This window comes from Trematomus bernacchii, unplaced genomic scaffold (assembly GCF_902827165.1).
Source record: "Trematomus bernacchii unplaced genomic scaffold, fTreBer1.1, whole genome shotgun sequence".
Lineage (NCBI taxonomy): Eukaryota > Metazoa > Chordata > Actinopteri > Perciformes > Nototheniidae > Trematomus > Trematomus bernacchii.
In genome coordinates this window covers 17740562-17755323 of record NW_022988050.1, presented here as the reverse complement: position 1 = coordinate 17755323, position 14762 = coordinate 17740562, and the positions used below count along the sequence as shown (strand labels likewise).

Here is a 14762-nt window from a genome sequence, read left to right as displayed (position 1 = left end):
ACTGTCAGATCACTCAGGTGGGCCGCACATTCACTTCACTATTTGAAGTGACCTTTGTTCTGAATGCTTCTATGTTTCCACTATTGAGTAGGTAAGGGTTTTGCAAAGCCATATTTATATTTTTGCTGCATAAAAATAGACCTAGTTCAAGACACAGAAAACTGAACTGGCAAAAGCAGCTTGTTTCTGGTTGAACCCAGAAACCAAGTGGGTCCAATAAAAAAGAACCACAACTTAAAAAGGGGATTTCAGGCTCTATTTTAAGATCTTAACCTTATAAACTATTTGCTATTTAGATTCTTACAGTTGGAACTCTCACATGGTTTTTTCTGCATAAATAAATCACCCAGGGAAAATGTTTTTTCAACCTATTTGGCAAAAATAAAAACAACCAATTTACAATATAATAAGAGAAAACACAGTTCATGGTATGACACTTTTCAGGAGAAGCTGTAACAATGTACTGTTACAGTGTCAACAGAAACGTTGGACTTCACACACCACTACATCCACTATCCTTCACCGGACACACACACAAATACACAACCATACAGATAGCACATACACACATGACATTTCAGAGTGCATCGTGGCATTTTATCTAGTCCTAAGTTCAAACAACAGTGTTTACATATGAGACCTGTAATACATAAAAAAGCTATTCATATTAAGTTCAACTTGGTTGATGGTTTTGAGTCAGATTGAAAACAGTTGAACAGTTACATATTTAAAGCACGCTCATGCTAAACTTCTGCTGAGTTAAGGACATTTACAAACGTTAAAAAGTAACATTTCCAGTAGCAAAGAAAATGTCTCTTGAGGATACAGCAGCCTTTAAACACCACAACTCAACAAGCAACTTTCCGAGAATAAAACACATATAATGTCATGAGTAGAAGGTACAGTTACACTAAGTGGGAAAATCTAATTGCCAACTAAAGGCTTGGGAATATATAAGTCTGACTTTTAACAGATTCAATGGACTTCTCCTTAAATATATTATCTAGGTGTGACTGGATGGAGCCCCCCTCCAAAATCACAGCATGTTAATAAAGCCACCACAGTGCTCCTCTCTCCATTCACAAGCCTCATTACACTGCAGGACTCCACTACTACAGCCACGCCTCACTACAGAAGGTGTGTGTTCAGAGTTCAGTCACTGCAGTGCCAACACACTTTTACAGCAAGGTGTGTCGTGCTGGAGCTGTGTTCCAGTCTCTCATGTTCCCTCTGTCTCTCCAACACAGAGACAAAGCAGAGTATGAGTGCAGAGACATGGAGCTCAGCAGGACGTGGGACAGGAAGGTAAGGTGAGTCAATGGTGAGGTGACAGCCTGCACAACACACAGTCTGCCTGTCTGACAAGCTACACAGCTTTTTAACTGCCACCGCTGACTGACTGCTCACAGATGATATATGTGACAATTGCAACACTAATTACACCTTATCTAGCTATTAGAGCCATTAAGTTCTTGACAATATATATAATCATATTTTTTATATAGGGCTATAAAGGAAGTAATCAGTCAGACACAATTTACCAGCACTGATACAGGTCTAGAGATTAGTTTAAAATAAAAAACCACAATTTAAATTACAATACATTTTTATTTATGCCCTGGTAGAGCAACACAACCTTCAATATTTATTCATTCATTTATCCGTACAATGTAAAACTTTTTTTGTTCAACTGCTACAAATGATACTTGCATCCACAGCTGACCAGGTATATGTGATGGCCTTTAAATGTGTCATAGCACTGAAAGAAGTGCATTTAAATCCATGCAACTTCCCCACAGCAGTGTGAGGGCGGGTTATCTGCAGTTCTTTGGGATGTGGTCATAGCACACGTCCTTTCAGCCACTGAGCAACACAGCAGGAGCAGATAAGGACCGTGGCATTCACTGTGTTTACATTTGCATTAGTATCCTCATTTTCAGTCCTATCCACTTTTAGATCATTTACGTGATATGGGGTTTTCATAGAACATGACAAATCGAAATCGTTGTTTACATAGTCAAAACAGTTAGCAGGTGTTAGATCATTTGCATTATAAGCCATGTATAAAGCAAAACAAATGAGCTACACATTTCCTACTTCAAGCTTCTCAGCTGAGATCAAGTGCTTCTTTACTCCGTTGAGATTGTTGTTGATCGATTAGGTTTTGGCTGTTGGTTGGAAGACGGTTGGACATTTATCTCTGACAGGTTATAGATTAAACATTTATTTATTTGTAGTAAAAAAAACAGATTGGTTCCAGTGAGAGACACTGTCGTTTGCTCTCAGAGACAGAGAGAGAAGCAGACAGACAGAACAGAGACAGGGTGAGTTCTTTGAGAGGGAGTCCGTCCTCTCCCAGGTAACAAGAGGTAACTTGTTTAATTGCGCTTCACATTCCAGCTGAGACACGTCAAATACCAAGTCTACTCACACCCCGGGTGAGGCAATACGACTTCATTCAAACTGCAGTAGTAAGCACTGTTGAGGGTGCAGCCTTCTTAATCTTAATATCACTTTTTGTTGAATAATATGCTTTTTATCAAATTAGCATGTGTTTTAATATTTCCGAACAGATAATAATATATATAATATTAACTAATAATCAATAGTGATTATGGCAGGGTGATTTATTTCCATAAATAAAATCATAGCAAGATTAAAATCGAGATATGACCAGGCGGAATTACATTGTTTAAATTGATAAATATACATACTGTACATAGTGCTAACAAACAGACTTTTTTACATTACATGTCACTTGTTAGACGCTTTTATCCAAAGCGACTTACATACTCAATACTGAGGGCAATCCCCACAGGAGCACTTTGGGGTGAAGTGTCTCAGGGACACAACGAGTGGTTTGAACCTGTGCTCCCCTGATCCGAACACCAACGCACTAGTCATTGCGCCACACACCTCCCTACTTCTGTCTTCATCTGATCATTTTGTGTTTGTGTGCGTGCATGTTAACAGTGTTTGTATAGCTGAAAAGCCTCGTTCATTTTGCACTGGCATTCTAAATTAAATGAGAAAATACTAAACTGAAAATGAGGAAAACCCTAACATCTGTATCCTTGTGTCCCCGTAATCCATGCTCTTTTATTCCTTATGGTGTGTGAAAAGGCTGTCAAACCTTTTCAGGTAGCAATGTCTTATTTCAATCACTTGCACAGTGGGCACAAATGGTTTGCATTACCATGTCAAGGTTGCATCCAATGACAATAACAGCAATTGTGTATCAAGACACAAACATGCCTTTATTCATAATACCTTCACTTGTTCAGCATAACCACCTGTGTATGTATTAGTGAAATGCATCATATGAATGAACGTGGTGGCAAATACGTTGCTGTAACTGCAGTCTGTTGTGTTTCTCTTTACTCTGTTGTGAAAGTGACATAGAGAATCTTCTGAATAGCAAAGACTATGGAGCTGTTTCAAACGGTAACACAAATGGCCATAAAGAATCAACTCTTCTTTGTTCTTGCATTTATACACAGTTTTTTTCTTTGCTTTTAAACCCGCATTATCTATGACCCTAAAACCAAGGCTGAGCAGCATTGTGTCTGGTATACAGTGATTCAAAAACAAAACTGAATGGAGTTTGACTTTCCCTTGTCCAGGACATCTGATTTCTTGACAGAGTGAAGTTGTGCAGTGGAGTCAGGAAACCCACAGAAACCAACTTCTGTCCAACACTGGCTCCAGTCAACAATCATTCCTCTGTTTAGTTTTACACGCTAAAGTACTGTATCAATTCCACTTTATACATCTGCACACACTTTTCTACTCTTTTCTATTTCGTTACACATATGACTCCACTTTCTATACCTGCCTTCTATTACACACTATGTGCTGGTTCTACTCCCCTATATGACAGCCTTCTTTTGCACTTTATTCTATTTTACTACAAGTCACACAATTCTACCCACTGTCATGATATTATATTCTGCTATAAATCACAGATCTATTGTATTCCATTCTATATGACGACATCTTATGTCTCTCTCTAAGTCATTTTCTATTCCCCTCTACACACCGTTTTCAATTCCCCTCTATAGACAACATTCTATGAAGAAATTGTATTCCACTATATGTGATGGCATTCTATTCCGCTCCATACGACAGAATTGTATTCCACTATATCAATTATGACGGCATCTTATGCAGCTGCATAGGATGCCGTCTATTCAACTCTATCATAAATTCTATTCCGCTCCACTACAGGACAGCGTTCTATTCCCCTCTATATGTAGACATGTTATTCTGCTCTACATGACAATAATCCATTCCACTCTGTACAACTCTATTCTATACTGATATTCTACTGCACTATATATGGTGGTACTCTATTTGGTAGTCAAGACACAGAATGATGTATTAGTCACTGAGCACAGAACTCACGATACACATTCTGTTTCTACAGCGTCTGTTCTCAATGTAACCTATTCTGTTCTGTGAGCGTTGTGCAGGTATTCGGACCAGTTGTAAATGAACTGAGCCCAGTTCAGTTGGTGGAATCAACTTTGTTTATTCTGTGTGAGTTTTCTGAGCTGCTGCTGTAATCCAGTGCTGAAGGAGTTAAGTTCTGTGCAGTGGGTGAACTCAAAGGAACTGGCATTCACGTGGCTAAGCCACTGTTGCTATGGGAGAGAGGCCAGACAGAGGAGAAAGAAACCCCTCTCTCTCCGTCTCTTTCACATTCCCATTTTCTCTCTCTCTCTCTCCTCCTCTGCTCTGTCGTTCTCTCTCTCTGCCAGAGAGCCGGGCTGGCTGGAAAACCAAACGACTAATGAGAGTACACAGCTCTCGCTCCCTCTCTCCTTCTCTTCATTTTTCACATAACATTCACTCTCTCTTTCACTTCACCTCTCTGAAACATTTCTCTCCCTCCTCCCTCCTCCCTTCATCTGCCCATCTCTCCCTCATCTCTCTCTCTCTCTCTCTCTCTCTGTTCATCTGTAATATCAGAAAGCCAGCCAGTGAGTCATGCAGCAACAGCACAAAGCCAGGCTGAATATGCCAGTGTGCGTTTCAGCCCTTTAGAATGCTACAAGGAATTAAAGTCAAGACTCATTTAAAGAGTAAATGAAAGGGACCAAGCTAAGAAAAGAAACATATGTGACCAAATGAAGCTACTAAAGCACCAAGCTATAAATAAGACATGAAAATAAGACTAGGACACGCAATGACATGACACTGTTAGTAAAGCAGAATGATGCAGAGTATACAGTCATATGCATGGAAGTTATGTATGAACTGTCCATGGCTTTAACATGTAAGGGTTATTCTAAGCATAAAGGGCAAAAAGGGGGCTTAGTTTCAAAAATACGATTTTTTCAATATATGTTGTGATTTTTTGCACAAATTAGTATTAAACCTGTGTCTTCGAAAATAGTCTAAATAACAGTATTGCATATTTGAACATCAATTAGAATTGTTTTAGGGACTTTGTAAATGCTGCCTGGTTATGTCTACAATGCCTGTTAAAACACATTATCCAGATATTCAAATGTGAATGTGAAAGAACATCATGGGACAAGACAGGGGAGACCAGGAGCAGAAAGGAAATGAGAGGTCAGGGTGTTGGGGGGGGGGTGATGACAGGACTGGGAGAACAGGACAATAGAGAATACAACAAGACAAACAAGAGGGGGACAACAGAAAAGGATAGGGTCTGGGCTAAAGTGAAGGGGGTTAAGGTCCCTACACACCAAACTGACACCAAAGAACGCGTCCCGACGGAACACGACTGTTGTGTCGCCTCACGTCTCCTGTGTCTTGGCCAAACAGTCGCACTGGAACACACCGCAAAGACTTCAGCTGACGGCCAAGTAGCACTTACGAACTGTGCATGCGTGAGTGGCAATAACTCTCCTTACCGGCAGGCGGCGGTAGTGTGTATTCGTCATTCAAAAGAGGCAACCAGAAGACAGACTGCGTGATATATACAAACAACAAATAGCTACATACTACAGCTCGAGCCAAGCAGCACAGGGATGAACTCTGCCAATATTTTTAACAGTATCGGTGCAGCGCCTTTTCAGTGGGGCAAGATATAGCAAATATAGCCTATCCTGCTATTTGTGTTTATTCTTTTAATCACACAGCATTAAGAAAAAATTAAAATGTGCCTACATAACTGTCAGTTGCAGCCGTAGCATTATTATTGGTTTAACTACTAACAGTATATTTTTAAAACATTTTAAAATGACCATCTTGAACAGCTACAACATTAAAATACTTCTAGGCAGATTGTGGACAGTAACAAAGTACATTTACTTAAGTACTGTACTGCTCCACTCCCATTCAGGCAAATAGTGTTTCGCTAAGCTGAACAGCCAATCAGAGTGATTTCTTTTGCCGACAGCCTCCGCAGGCTCCGCGGCCGATTCAACATGTCGAATCGGCGGCGGAAGGTGTCGGCACGACCGAAAAGATACGACGGAGCGGGACACACCAATCTGAGTAGGGCGACAGGACGCTCATCGACGGCCAGACATCTATCGACGGCCGAAATCAGCTTGGTGTGTCCGGGCCTTTAGAAGCTGCAAACAAGCTCATCTAATGTGTCTGTTAATTCTAGGAACAGATACAACCGTGCTGAGGACACTGGCTCACATCACAATGTAGAATTCAATCATGAGCTTACTATTATTTTTTGATATGAAGTGGTTTTCTTTCTTTTTATTGCTTGGATAGAACAAACTATTCTTGAGAACAAAAGGGAGCCTGTTTGAAATTGGAGTAGAGAGACTGTAAAGCAGGCCTATTGTCATTCATCTCCTTGTAGTGTCCCCCTGGCAAAGAGCAAGCGTGTAAATGGAATGAAATTGATGATGACAAGATAAGTGTACTACATTTTGGGGTCAACTGGTGTCAGTGAGGTCTGCAGACAGACGTGTTGCACAGACAGGTAAGGCAGCATTCCATTGGGCCCAGCTTTCTCAAACAAGGCAGGAACAAGTAGTGATTACTACTTCTAGCGAGACACTCTGCTCAGCCTGTGTCTCTGCCCCAGAAATAAGTAGAATATAAACAGTGGGTGATGTCTCATCTTCTACTGAGAAGAAAGGAGCCAGTCTAGATGGACATCAATGAACTACATTTGGTCTATGTTCCAAACTGAACAAGCACAACCTCCTCATTACTAGCTACACCAAAATAGCTTCCCTCGCATTCTTTGGTAAAACAGTCTCGTTAGGGCCCGGGCCAGTAATCCCTGACAGCAGTGCTCAAAAACACACAGGACAACTCTGGGTCTGACTTGGACTGACACTTGTGTTTCAATGGAGACTTGCAAAGGACATTCAGGAAAACCCACACACACACAGGGTTGAACTATAGTAGGACTAGTAGAAGCTATTAGTGTCCAATAGTGGTCTTAACCCAATAAAAGTGGATTTCCACCACAACAATAGGGGGGACTTTGAAGAAATTCTATATATCTGTAAATCTGAGACTGAATGTGCCATTTTAAGTCTTAATATAGCAACAGCAGGCTTCAAAAACATGCACATTCTTTATCAACTCTGTTATCTCAAATCAGTGAAGGACGGATTTCATTGAGAGCAGTTGGAAGTACAGGGGATGTGTAATGGTGTGATGGAGATAACAGCACTCAGACAGGCTGAGGGTTTTTCATTCAATATTCAGGACACAGTCACAGTCTGAGCAGGATGTTTTACTAAAAACACTCTGGGTTCAGGACAACCAAGATATAGTTAAGCATATCTCTCTTTACCAAACATATTAGTTGTAAACTAAAATCCTTTTCCAATGCCAAAATTATTTGTTCTACATCTACGGTACCTTACCCAATACATTTGACACCGAACTAGCAAAGCCGACCAACACTTTTAGATTTTCTACCTGGGCTCTAACATCATTTCAGGCAGTACAAATATAGGTATCCCTGTAACTTAACCTAAACTCTTGCTACACCCGTCTAATGGCGCATTTCCACTACAGCGCGGAGCTCGCTTTAAGCGTGCCGTGCCGTGCCCGGACCGTTTTTGGTTGCGTTTCCACTTAGCGTAGTACCGGCTAGCGGGTACTATTTTAGTTTTTCTGGCCCCATAAAATCGAGGTTCTTTCCGGGCCAACAACCAGGCTGAGTCGGGCTGAGTATGCTAAACTAGAGAGAGAATCGCTGGCAAGGGGGCTACAACTACAACAAGATGAACATATTTGACCGTGATTTAATTGTAATACACGTTTAAAAATGATGCCGAAGTAACAACATACTGATACCGGTTAGTAAAAACCATGAATTAATGCTTTGACAAGTCTGCAGACAGACGGCAGGCGAAAAACCTTTTAAAATGCGTGTTTTCTAAATGGAGATCGGCTAAGCTAACGCAGTATAGGCTCCGACCGTCCACACTCACAACAACGGCCTATACAGACATAAATAAAGCAGCGACTGTATTCACCATGACACAGGCAGTCTGTGGTTTGTACTTGTTTAACTTTTGTCTAGTTTCTGAACAGATATGAGGAGCTGTGAGCTCTGAGTGCTAACAGCTAACGGCTGTGTTGTTTTTCTGGGGTTCTCATTGAAGATGACGTCACGGCTCCGCCTACACTGCGTTACTATAGTTACTGCCCTCGCTACTAAACTGTAATGGAAACGCAGCATAAAGTGAGCCAGTCCTAACAAGGCCGAACGAGGCCTAGCCATACCGAGCGAGGCCGAGCGAGGCCCTGTAGTGGAAATGCGCCATAAAAGGCCACACATTCACACCAAATCACACTCATTTCTCAATCTTAAGACTTGTTGCAAACTGAGGTCATGAGATGAAGTACGTTTGTGTGAATGCCTTTTTGGGCCAGGAATTGTCACAAAATAAGGTTTTGAATGAAAGATTTCTCAGAAAGTATAGTAAAGATACGCAGAATTCACCATGATATGAAAGGTATAGGAGCAAAAAAGAACACAATCCTTCGAGCTCGGAGATCAACTTGGTGGTCAGTGTGATATGTGTACAAGCCTCTTGTGCTATGCAGATAGTTGTTTTGCTTCTAATTTTGCCATGGGTGTTTTTTTTGTCAGTTTTCTAAATAGACATGTTGTATTTTTAGCAGTGTATGCCTCTAAAATACAAATTCCATTTCAACCTTGCGATGAGAATAGAAGTAGTGTAGCACAGTACACCATTCAGGTCCGACACGGTCCTGCAGGAAACCACAGCAGCTGTCGGGGAGTAGCGCCTAATGTATTCCCAGGGTTATCTGGGAAGCCTGCAAGCCTATAGGAGACTTTATGGCTGCCGTATGTAGCACTGTGCACTGTGCGTGTAAGAGAGGTGGGGGAAGGGTACATCCAGCCAGCAATCCAGCCAGCCCATCCTGGCTTCAGATTACATTTTGTTTCCTTAGGCACCAGAAAACAAACCACTAACACTCTGAGTATCCAGTTACTGCGCTGCCACATAACCTGTCCGTCACATAGCAATACTGCAGCTTACTGTGCAAATATCAACTGAATAAATACAGACTCCTCATGACACCATTGACTACTTTTAGCTGCTCTTCCCTGATTGTACTGAAATGTTTAATTACAGCTAGTTTTAAATGAAAGCAGACCACAGAAACATGGGAGTTTCTGTGCTACCTGTAGACTTCAGCACAAAGACATGCTGCACTGTGAAAAATGGTAAACATAAATATTAAAACACACCTGAAGCATACTCAGAGAGTCCCTAAACGTATTGAGTCAATCCATTATATATGTAGAGCTTTTAAAGTCTCTGGATTGTGTTGGTAGTCTACACAATGCTGTTATTGACGACCCAAAACACACTCAAACATAGCTTAGAAAGGTGTGTGTGAGCTGCTAGAACTGCCGCACTGCAACAACCATGCATGGATTCTCTATGTGGAAGGTTCTCCCCCGTCACAGCTTGTCATTTTCTGCTGATTAGCCACACAGAGGTGAACCTCAGCCCACAGACCTAAAAACAAACCAGCGGCACGGCTACTGTACACACACTAACACACACACGGTGGACTGTAATGGAAAACAAAGGCTCCTATAGGCAATGACCTGGCGGCCCCGCTCTTTCCATTCATTGTGATTCCAGAGGAGTGGGGCAGTTTAATGCCTAATGTGCCAGAGTAGGGTGCTGCTGCTGAGCTTTTCCTTTTTCTTTCAGCGGGAGTCACTGTTCCTCAAGCTCCACCAAAAACCAAGTGTCCAAACGGCTGTTATTATGGGTCACTACTAAGGAGTTCACAGTGCCACTAATGGAGTACTGTATTTGAATAGTTTCCTGAACTTCTTTTAATGACAGGATCCAAAAGAAAAAGGGTTCTTCTTCCGGAAGAGCAGGACTATCATGAAGTATATCAAGTAGGAACAAACAGTACGACACCAAATGTTTTGTGAGCAAACAACTGCATTGCTGCTATCATTATTAGTGATACCATTCAGTTCAGATATAGGCTCAGTAAACAAAACTCCTACCCTGTACACATGCTATTTGGTCAATATCTTTGATAAGCAGCGTCAAGATTAAAAAACAAGAACCAGGACAGAGCCTGAACCCCCACTGTTGCGTTATATCAAATCCATGAAATGGTATTCATGATTTGGTCATCAGCGCATTGTTTAATAAGGACTAATGGTTAGACGATGTATGAACTGAAGCTGTGCATTCATGACCAAAAATACATTAAAATAGGAACAAGCCGTTAGGAAAGCCACAGTTATTACCAAGGTGGCTATGTGTTAACATACACTACATCGTTATAACTGCCATCATAAAGTCTATCCTATACACAGAATTGGCAAAGAAATTAATAAAAAAATGCATCCGTAGTTCTAATATTGGACCTATTTTCTTGTCCTTCTGTTAATTGTTGAGCCCACGTCAACACTAAGCCAGTCAAACTGGACAAGTCTACTGCTCCCCCAACCACAAATACTCCATTGAATATCTTGAATTATCTGACTTCTCAATAGAAATAATAAAACTATCTTACAATGCACATATCATAGCTTTATACCTACTGATAAAGTTGTAAAGAAGTGTCATCGTAAATCATATTAAAGCGGGGGGGCATCTAATGATTGTTTTCATTAAAGATTCACCTAATTTTCTCAATGAACGGATTCATTCATTATTTGGTTCATAAGATGTCCTAAAATGCTTTTCACTATTTCAAAGTGCCTAATGGCGCATTTCCACTACAGCGCGGAGCTCGCTTTAAGCGTGCTGAGCCGTGCGGGGCCCGTTTTTGGTTGCGTTTCCACTTGGCGTAGTACCGGCTAGCGGGTACTATTTCACAGTTTTTCTGGCCTCATAAAATCGTGGTTCTAGGGCCAGGAACAACCAGGCTGAGTCGGGCTGAGTATGCTAAACTAGAGAGAGAATCGCTGGCAAGGGGGCTACAACTACAACAAGATGGACATATTTGACCGTGATTTAATTGTAATACACGTTTCAAAATGATGCCGAAGTAACAACATACTGATACCGGTTAGTAAAAACCATGAATTAATGCTTTGACAAGTCTGCAGACAGACAGCAGGCAAAAAACCTTTTAAAATGCGTGTTTTCTAAATGGAGATCGGCTAAGCTAACGCAGTATATGCTCCGACCGTCCACACTCACAACAACGGCCTATACAGACATAAATAAACCAGCGACTGTACTCGCCATGACACAGACAGTCTGTGGTTTGTACTTGTTTAACTTTTGTCTAGTTTCTGAACAGATAAGAGGAGCTGTGAGCTTGAGTGCTAACAGCTAACGGCTGTGTTGTTTTTCTGGGGTTCTCATTGAAGATGACGTCACGGCTCCGCCTACACTGCGTTACTATAGATACTACCCCAGTTCCTAAACTGTAATGGAAATGCGCCATAAAGTCAGCCAGTCCTAAAAAGGCCTAACGAGGCCTAGCCATACCGAGCGAGGCCGAGCGCGGCCGTGTAGTGGAAATGCGCCATTAGATGCCAACAACTGTCCAAATGGCTCAAAACAATGAGTTCACTTTAATTGTAGACAAGCAAATGCAGTGACTGTGTAAAGTTAGAACCATGAAATCACCATTATAACATGACAATCCAGGAACAATAATAAATGACAGTTTTCAGCTCTATTTTTTATTATTTAGCCTAGCTATTTGAGAAGAGTTTGGTGAGCTGATTGTGTTAAACAAAGAAATTAAATGTTATTCGTGTAACCAGTGATACCCTTTCACCAAACAGATTTGAGTTTTTTGATGGCTAGTGATCTCAGACTTATATCTATATGAATTTATATTCATATGTATTGAATCATGAACTTGAAATGGCAGTGCAGTTTTTGACAATATAGCCTACAGTAAAGCTATGAACCAGAAGCCTTAGTGACCACATACACTTGACAAAGGCCTGACAGCCTGGCTTGACACACTTCTTCTAATCTAATCTCCAATCCTTCTCCACTGTATTCACTCGGCTAGTTAAGCCCCTTGCTAATGAGACTGTGCCCCATTGTATGGAATTAAACCAGAACACTACTCACTGCCTAAACCACATCACACACAAGGACCAATTCTACAAGGGAATTAGAAAGCTGGGAGCATGATTGTTGTGCGATATTTAAAAAAGTACATGCAATATGCTGCGTAGATGAGGGAGCATGCAATTTCACATTAGAGCAGTGTTCAGCTCTGACAGTGTGTTCGATTCATAGAATTACATCACGTCTGTGACAAATAAAAAGACAACTTGATCTAATGTGATACTTGCTATTTATCCACGGTCTGCATCACTTAAAGACTACCATTAGTAGTCAATGCATGTCAAACTGACATGTTTTCAAATGCATATGCAGGCAAGAGAACTGAACTAGCACCTATGGCTCGGATTTAAATGGCACCCTATCAGAGACCAATGATCATTAGATGATATTCATTTATAAACGTAGTAATATCTGAGGACTTGCCATCTATACGTTTGATACAATTAATTCACCCAGAAATCACACTAATGATCAAATCCGAGCAGTTGTGGGGTTTGGCCAGTGATCTGCAGATAGAAGCATTGTGTGAACAAAAGAAAGCAGGGAGCAGGCTCACTGTACAGGGACACAGGACTGAGGATGTGCCAGCCAGGGCTTGTCAGGGCAAATATTTCATTGTTTGCTGGTTTTGGCATGTTATAAAAATAGCACCTTTTGAATGACACTTGACTTAATTAGCTTAAGAAGGCAATCATTACACCTCAAGCAGGAACATTGCCTTCTCCTTAAAGCTCTACAAGTGACAGCATGGTAATGTTTTCAAATTGCAGACAATATTTGACAAGAACACAAACTTCTCAGTGTTTAGCATACATAAAGCCAGTTTTATGTTTTTACAAGTCCCAGCATTCCTGTCTGTCTGTCCGAGTCGCAGGGGTTGTTGTCCGCCAGAAAACCAGGGCAGACGAAGCTCTACGGTCGATTATCACGCTCAAATAAAGGGGATTGTGACCAATAACCACGAGATAACAGGGATTAACTCGACGTGAATGCTGTAACGCGAGGTAAATCTAAAGAGAGCTAACCATACCTCCGTCAGCTGATTTGCAGTATACAGCAGATTATAGCATTTAAGGCTCAAATTCCTACACATGTTGTACAAACGCAGCAGCTATCAAGAGGACAGCCTGATAGAAGACCGAACACCAGCGGTTACTCGATGACAAATTCATTAGTTTGATATTAACAATTTACAATAACGTTATACCTTCGACACAATGCATGGAACTCATTGCGCTGGTTAACCATTCTGAGCACTGACTGAATATGAAGGCATGACGCTTGTCAGCCACAGTACATGGTGTAATAGTAAAACTAGTCTGAAGATTTTGATGTAAATAAGCAGTATGTTGACCAGATGTAGCTGTTTAATTTCCCTAACCCCCTACTGGTAGTCTGCCTTCTATTAACGTGCAAGCTAAGTGGTCGAAACACTAGTCAAACTTATAAAAGAACAATGACAAATATTTGAGCGAAACAGTGAATTACCAGCCATAATAACTCAGAGAAAGCCACACAATAATTTCCGCTCCGCAAGCCTACACCAGTGCCTCGCTGGCTGCCCACCAACCACAGAGATTTTCCCATTTGCTTTGCATGTAACAGACCGAAAAAGAGGACAAAGTCAGCGTTTCCCTTACCGTCAGGTCCAGACTGTCGTTGTCACGGTGGTTAACGGCTCGTATGACACCGGACCTCCACGGCCACCGACCTGTGTCGCCGATTTCAGGCGGCTCTTCCCCGCTGACACAGAGGAACCGCTTCCCGACCAGCTCCGGCCGAGCCTCGACTGCCATGGCCCCTTTGCTGGTCAAAACCCCCCCTCGAAAAAACTTCCCAACAACGACGCCCTTACCGACCTGTCATTTACGACATTAACCCAGTTCTAAAGACTCCAACGATAGAAAGAAAATTAAAAAAAGAAACGTTGTTTGTTGCTGAATAACCGACCCGGGGGATTTAAATGTGTAGCAGTCTCCACCCGCTCGAGCGTCAGTCTCTTTTCTCTCAGCGTGAAAAAACGGTGGAACACTGAACCGCATCACCGCCGCTATCCATACGTGTGTATCTCCGCTGGATCCCAAGGCTTTCACTGGCCGCAGCACGATTGTGTCCCTCCGCTCAGTTGAAAAGAAGGGCACTATGATGGTGAAAATACTTGTATGTGCGCTCATAGCAACTGCCACGACTACTGCTGACACCAAGAGTTTTTAGACAACTGCTTCTATTACAACTGTTGTAACACGTCTA

General features: G+C 41.6%; 1 protein-coding gene across 1 annotated transcript in view; it reads right to left on the bottom strand.

The window, feature by feature from the left end:
- jmjd1cb (jumonji domain containing 1Cb) overlaps positions 1-14537 on the bottom strand; it is a 123550-nt gene extending 109013 nt beyond the window's left edge. Inside the window, exon 1 of the mRNA XM_034119169.1 lies at positions 14153-14537. Coding sequence (XP_033975060.1) covers positions 14153-14308 — 156 coding nt within the window. The 5' untranslated portion in view covers positions 14309-14537. The remainder of the gene's footprint in view (positions 1-14152) is intronic.
- Positions 14538-14762: the final 225 nt, after the last annotated feature.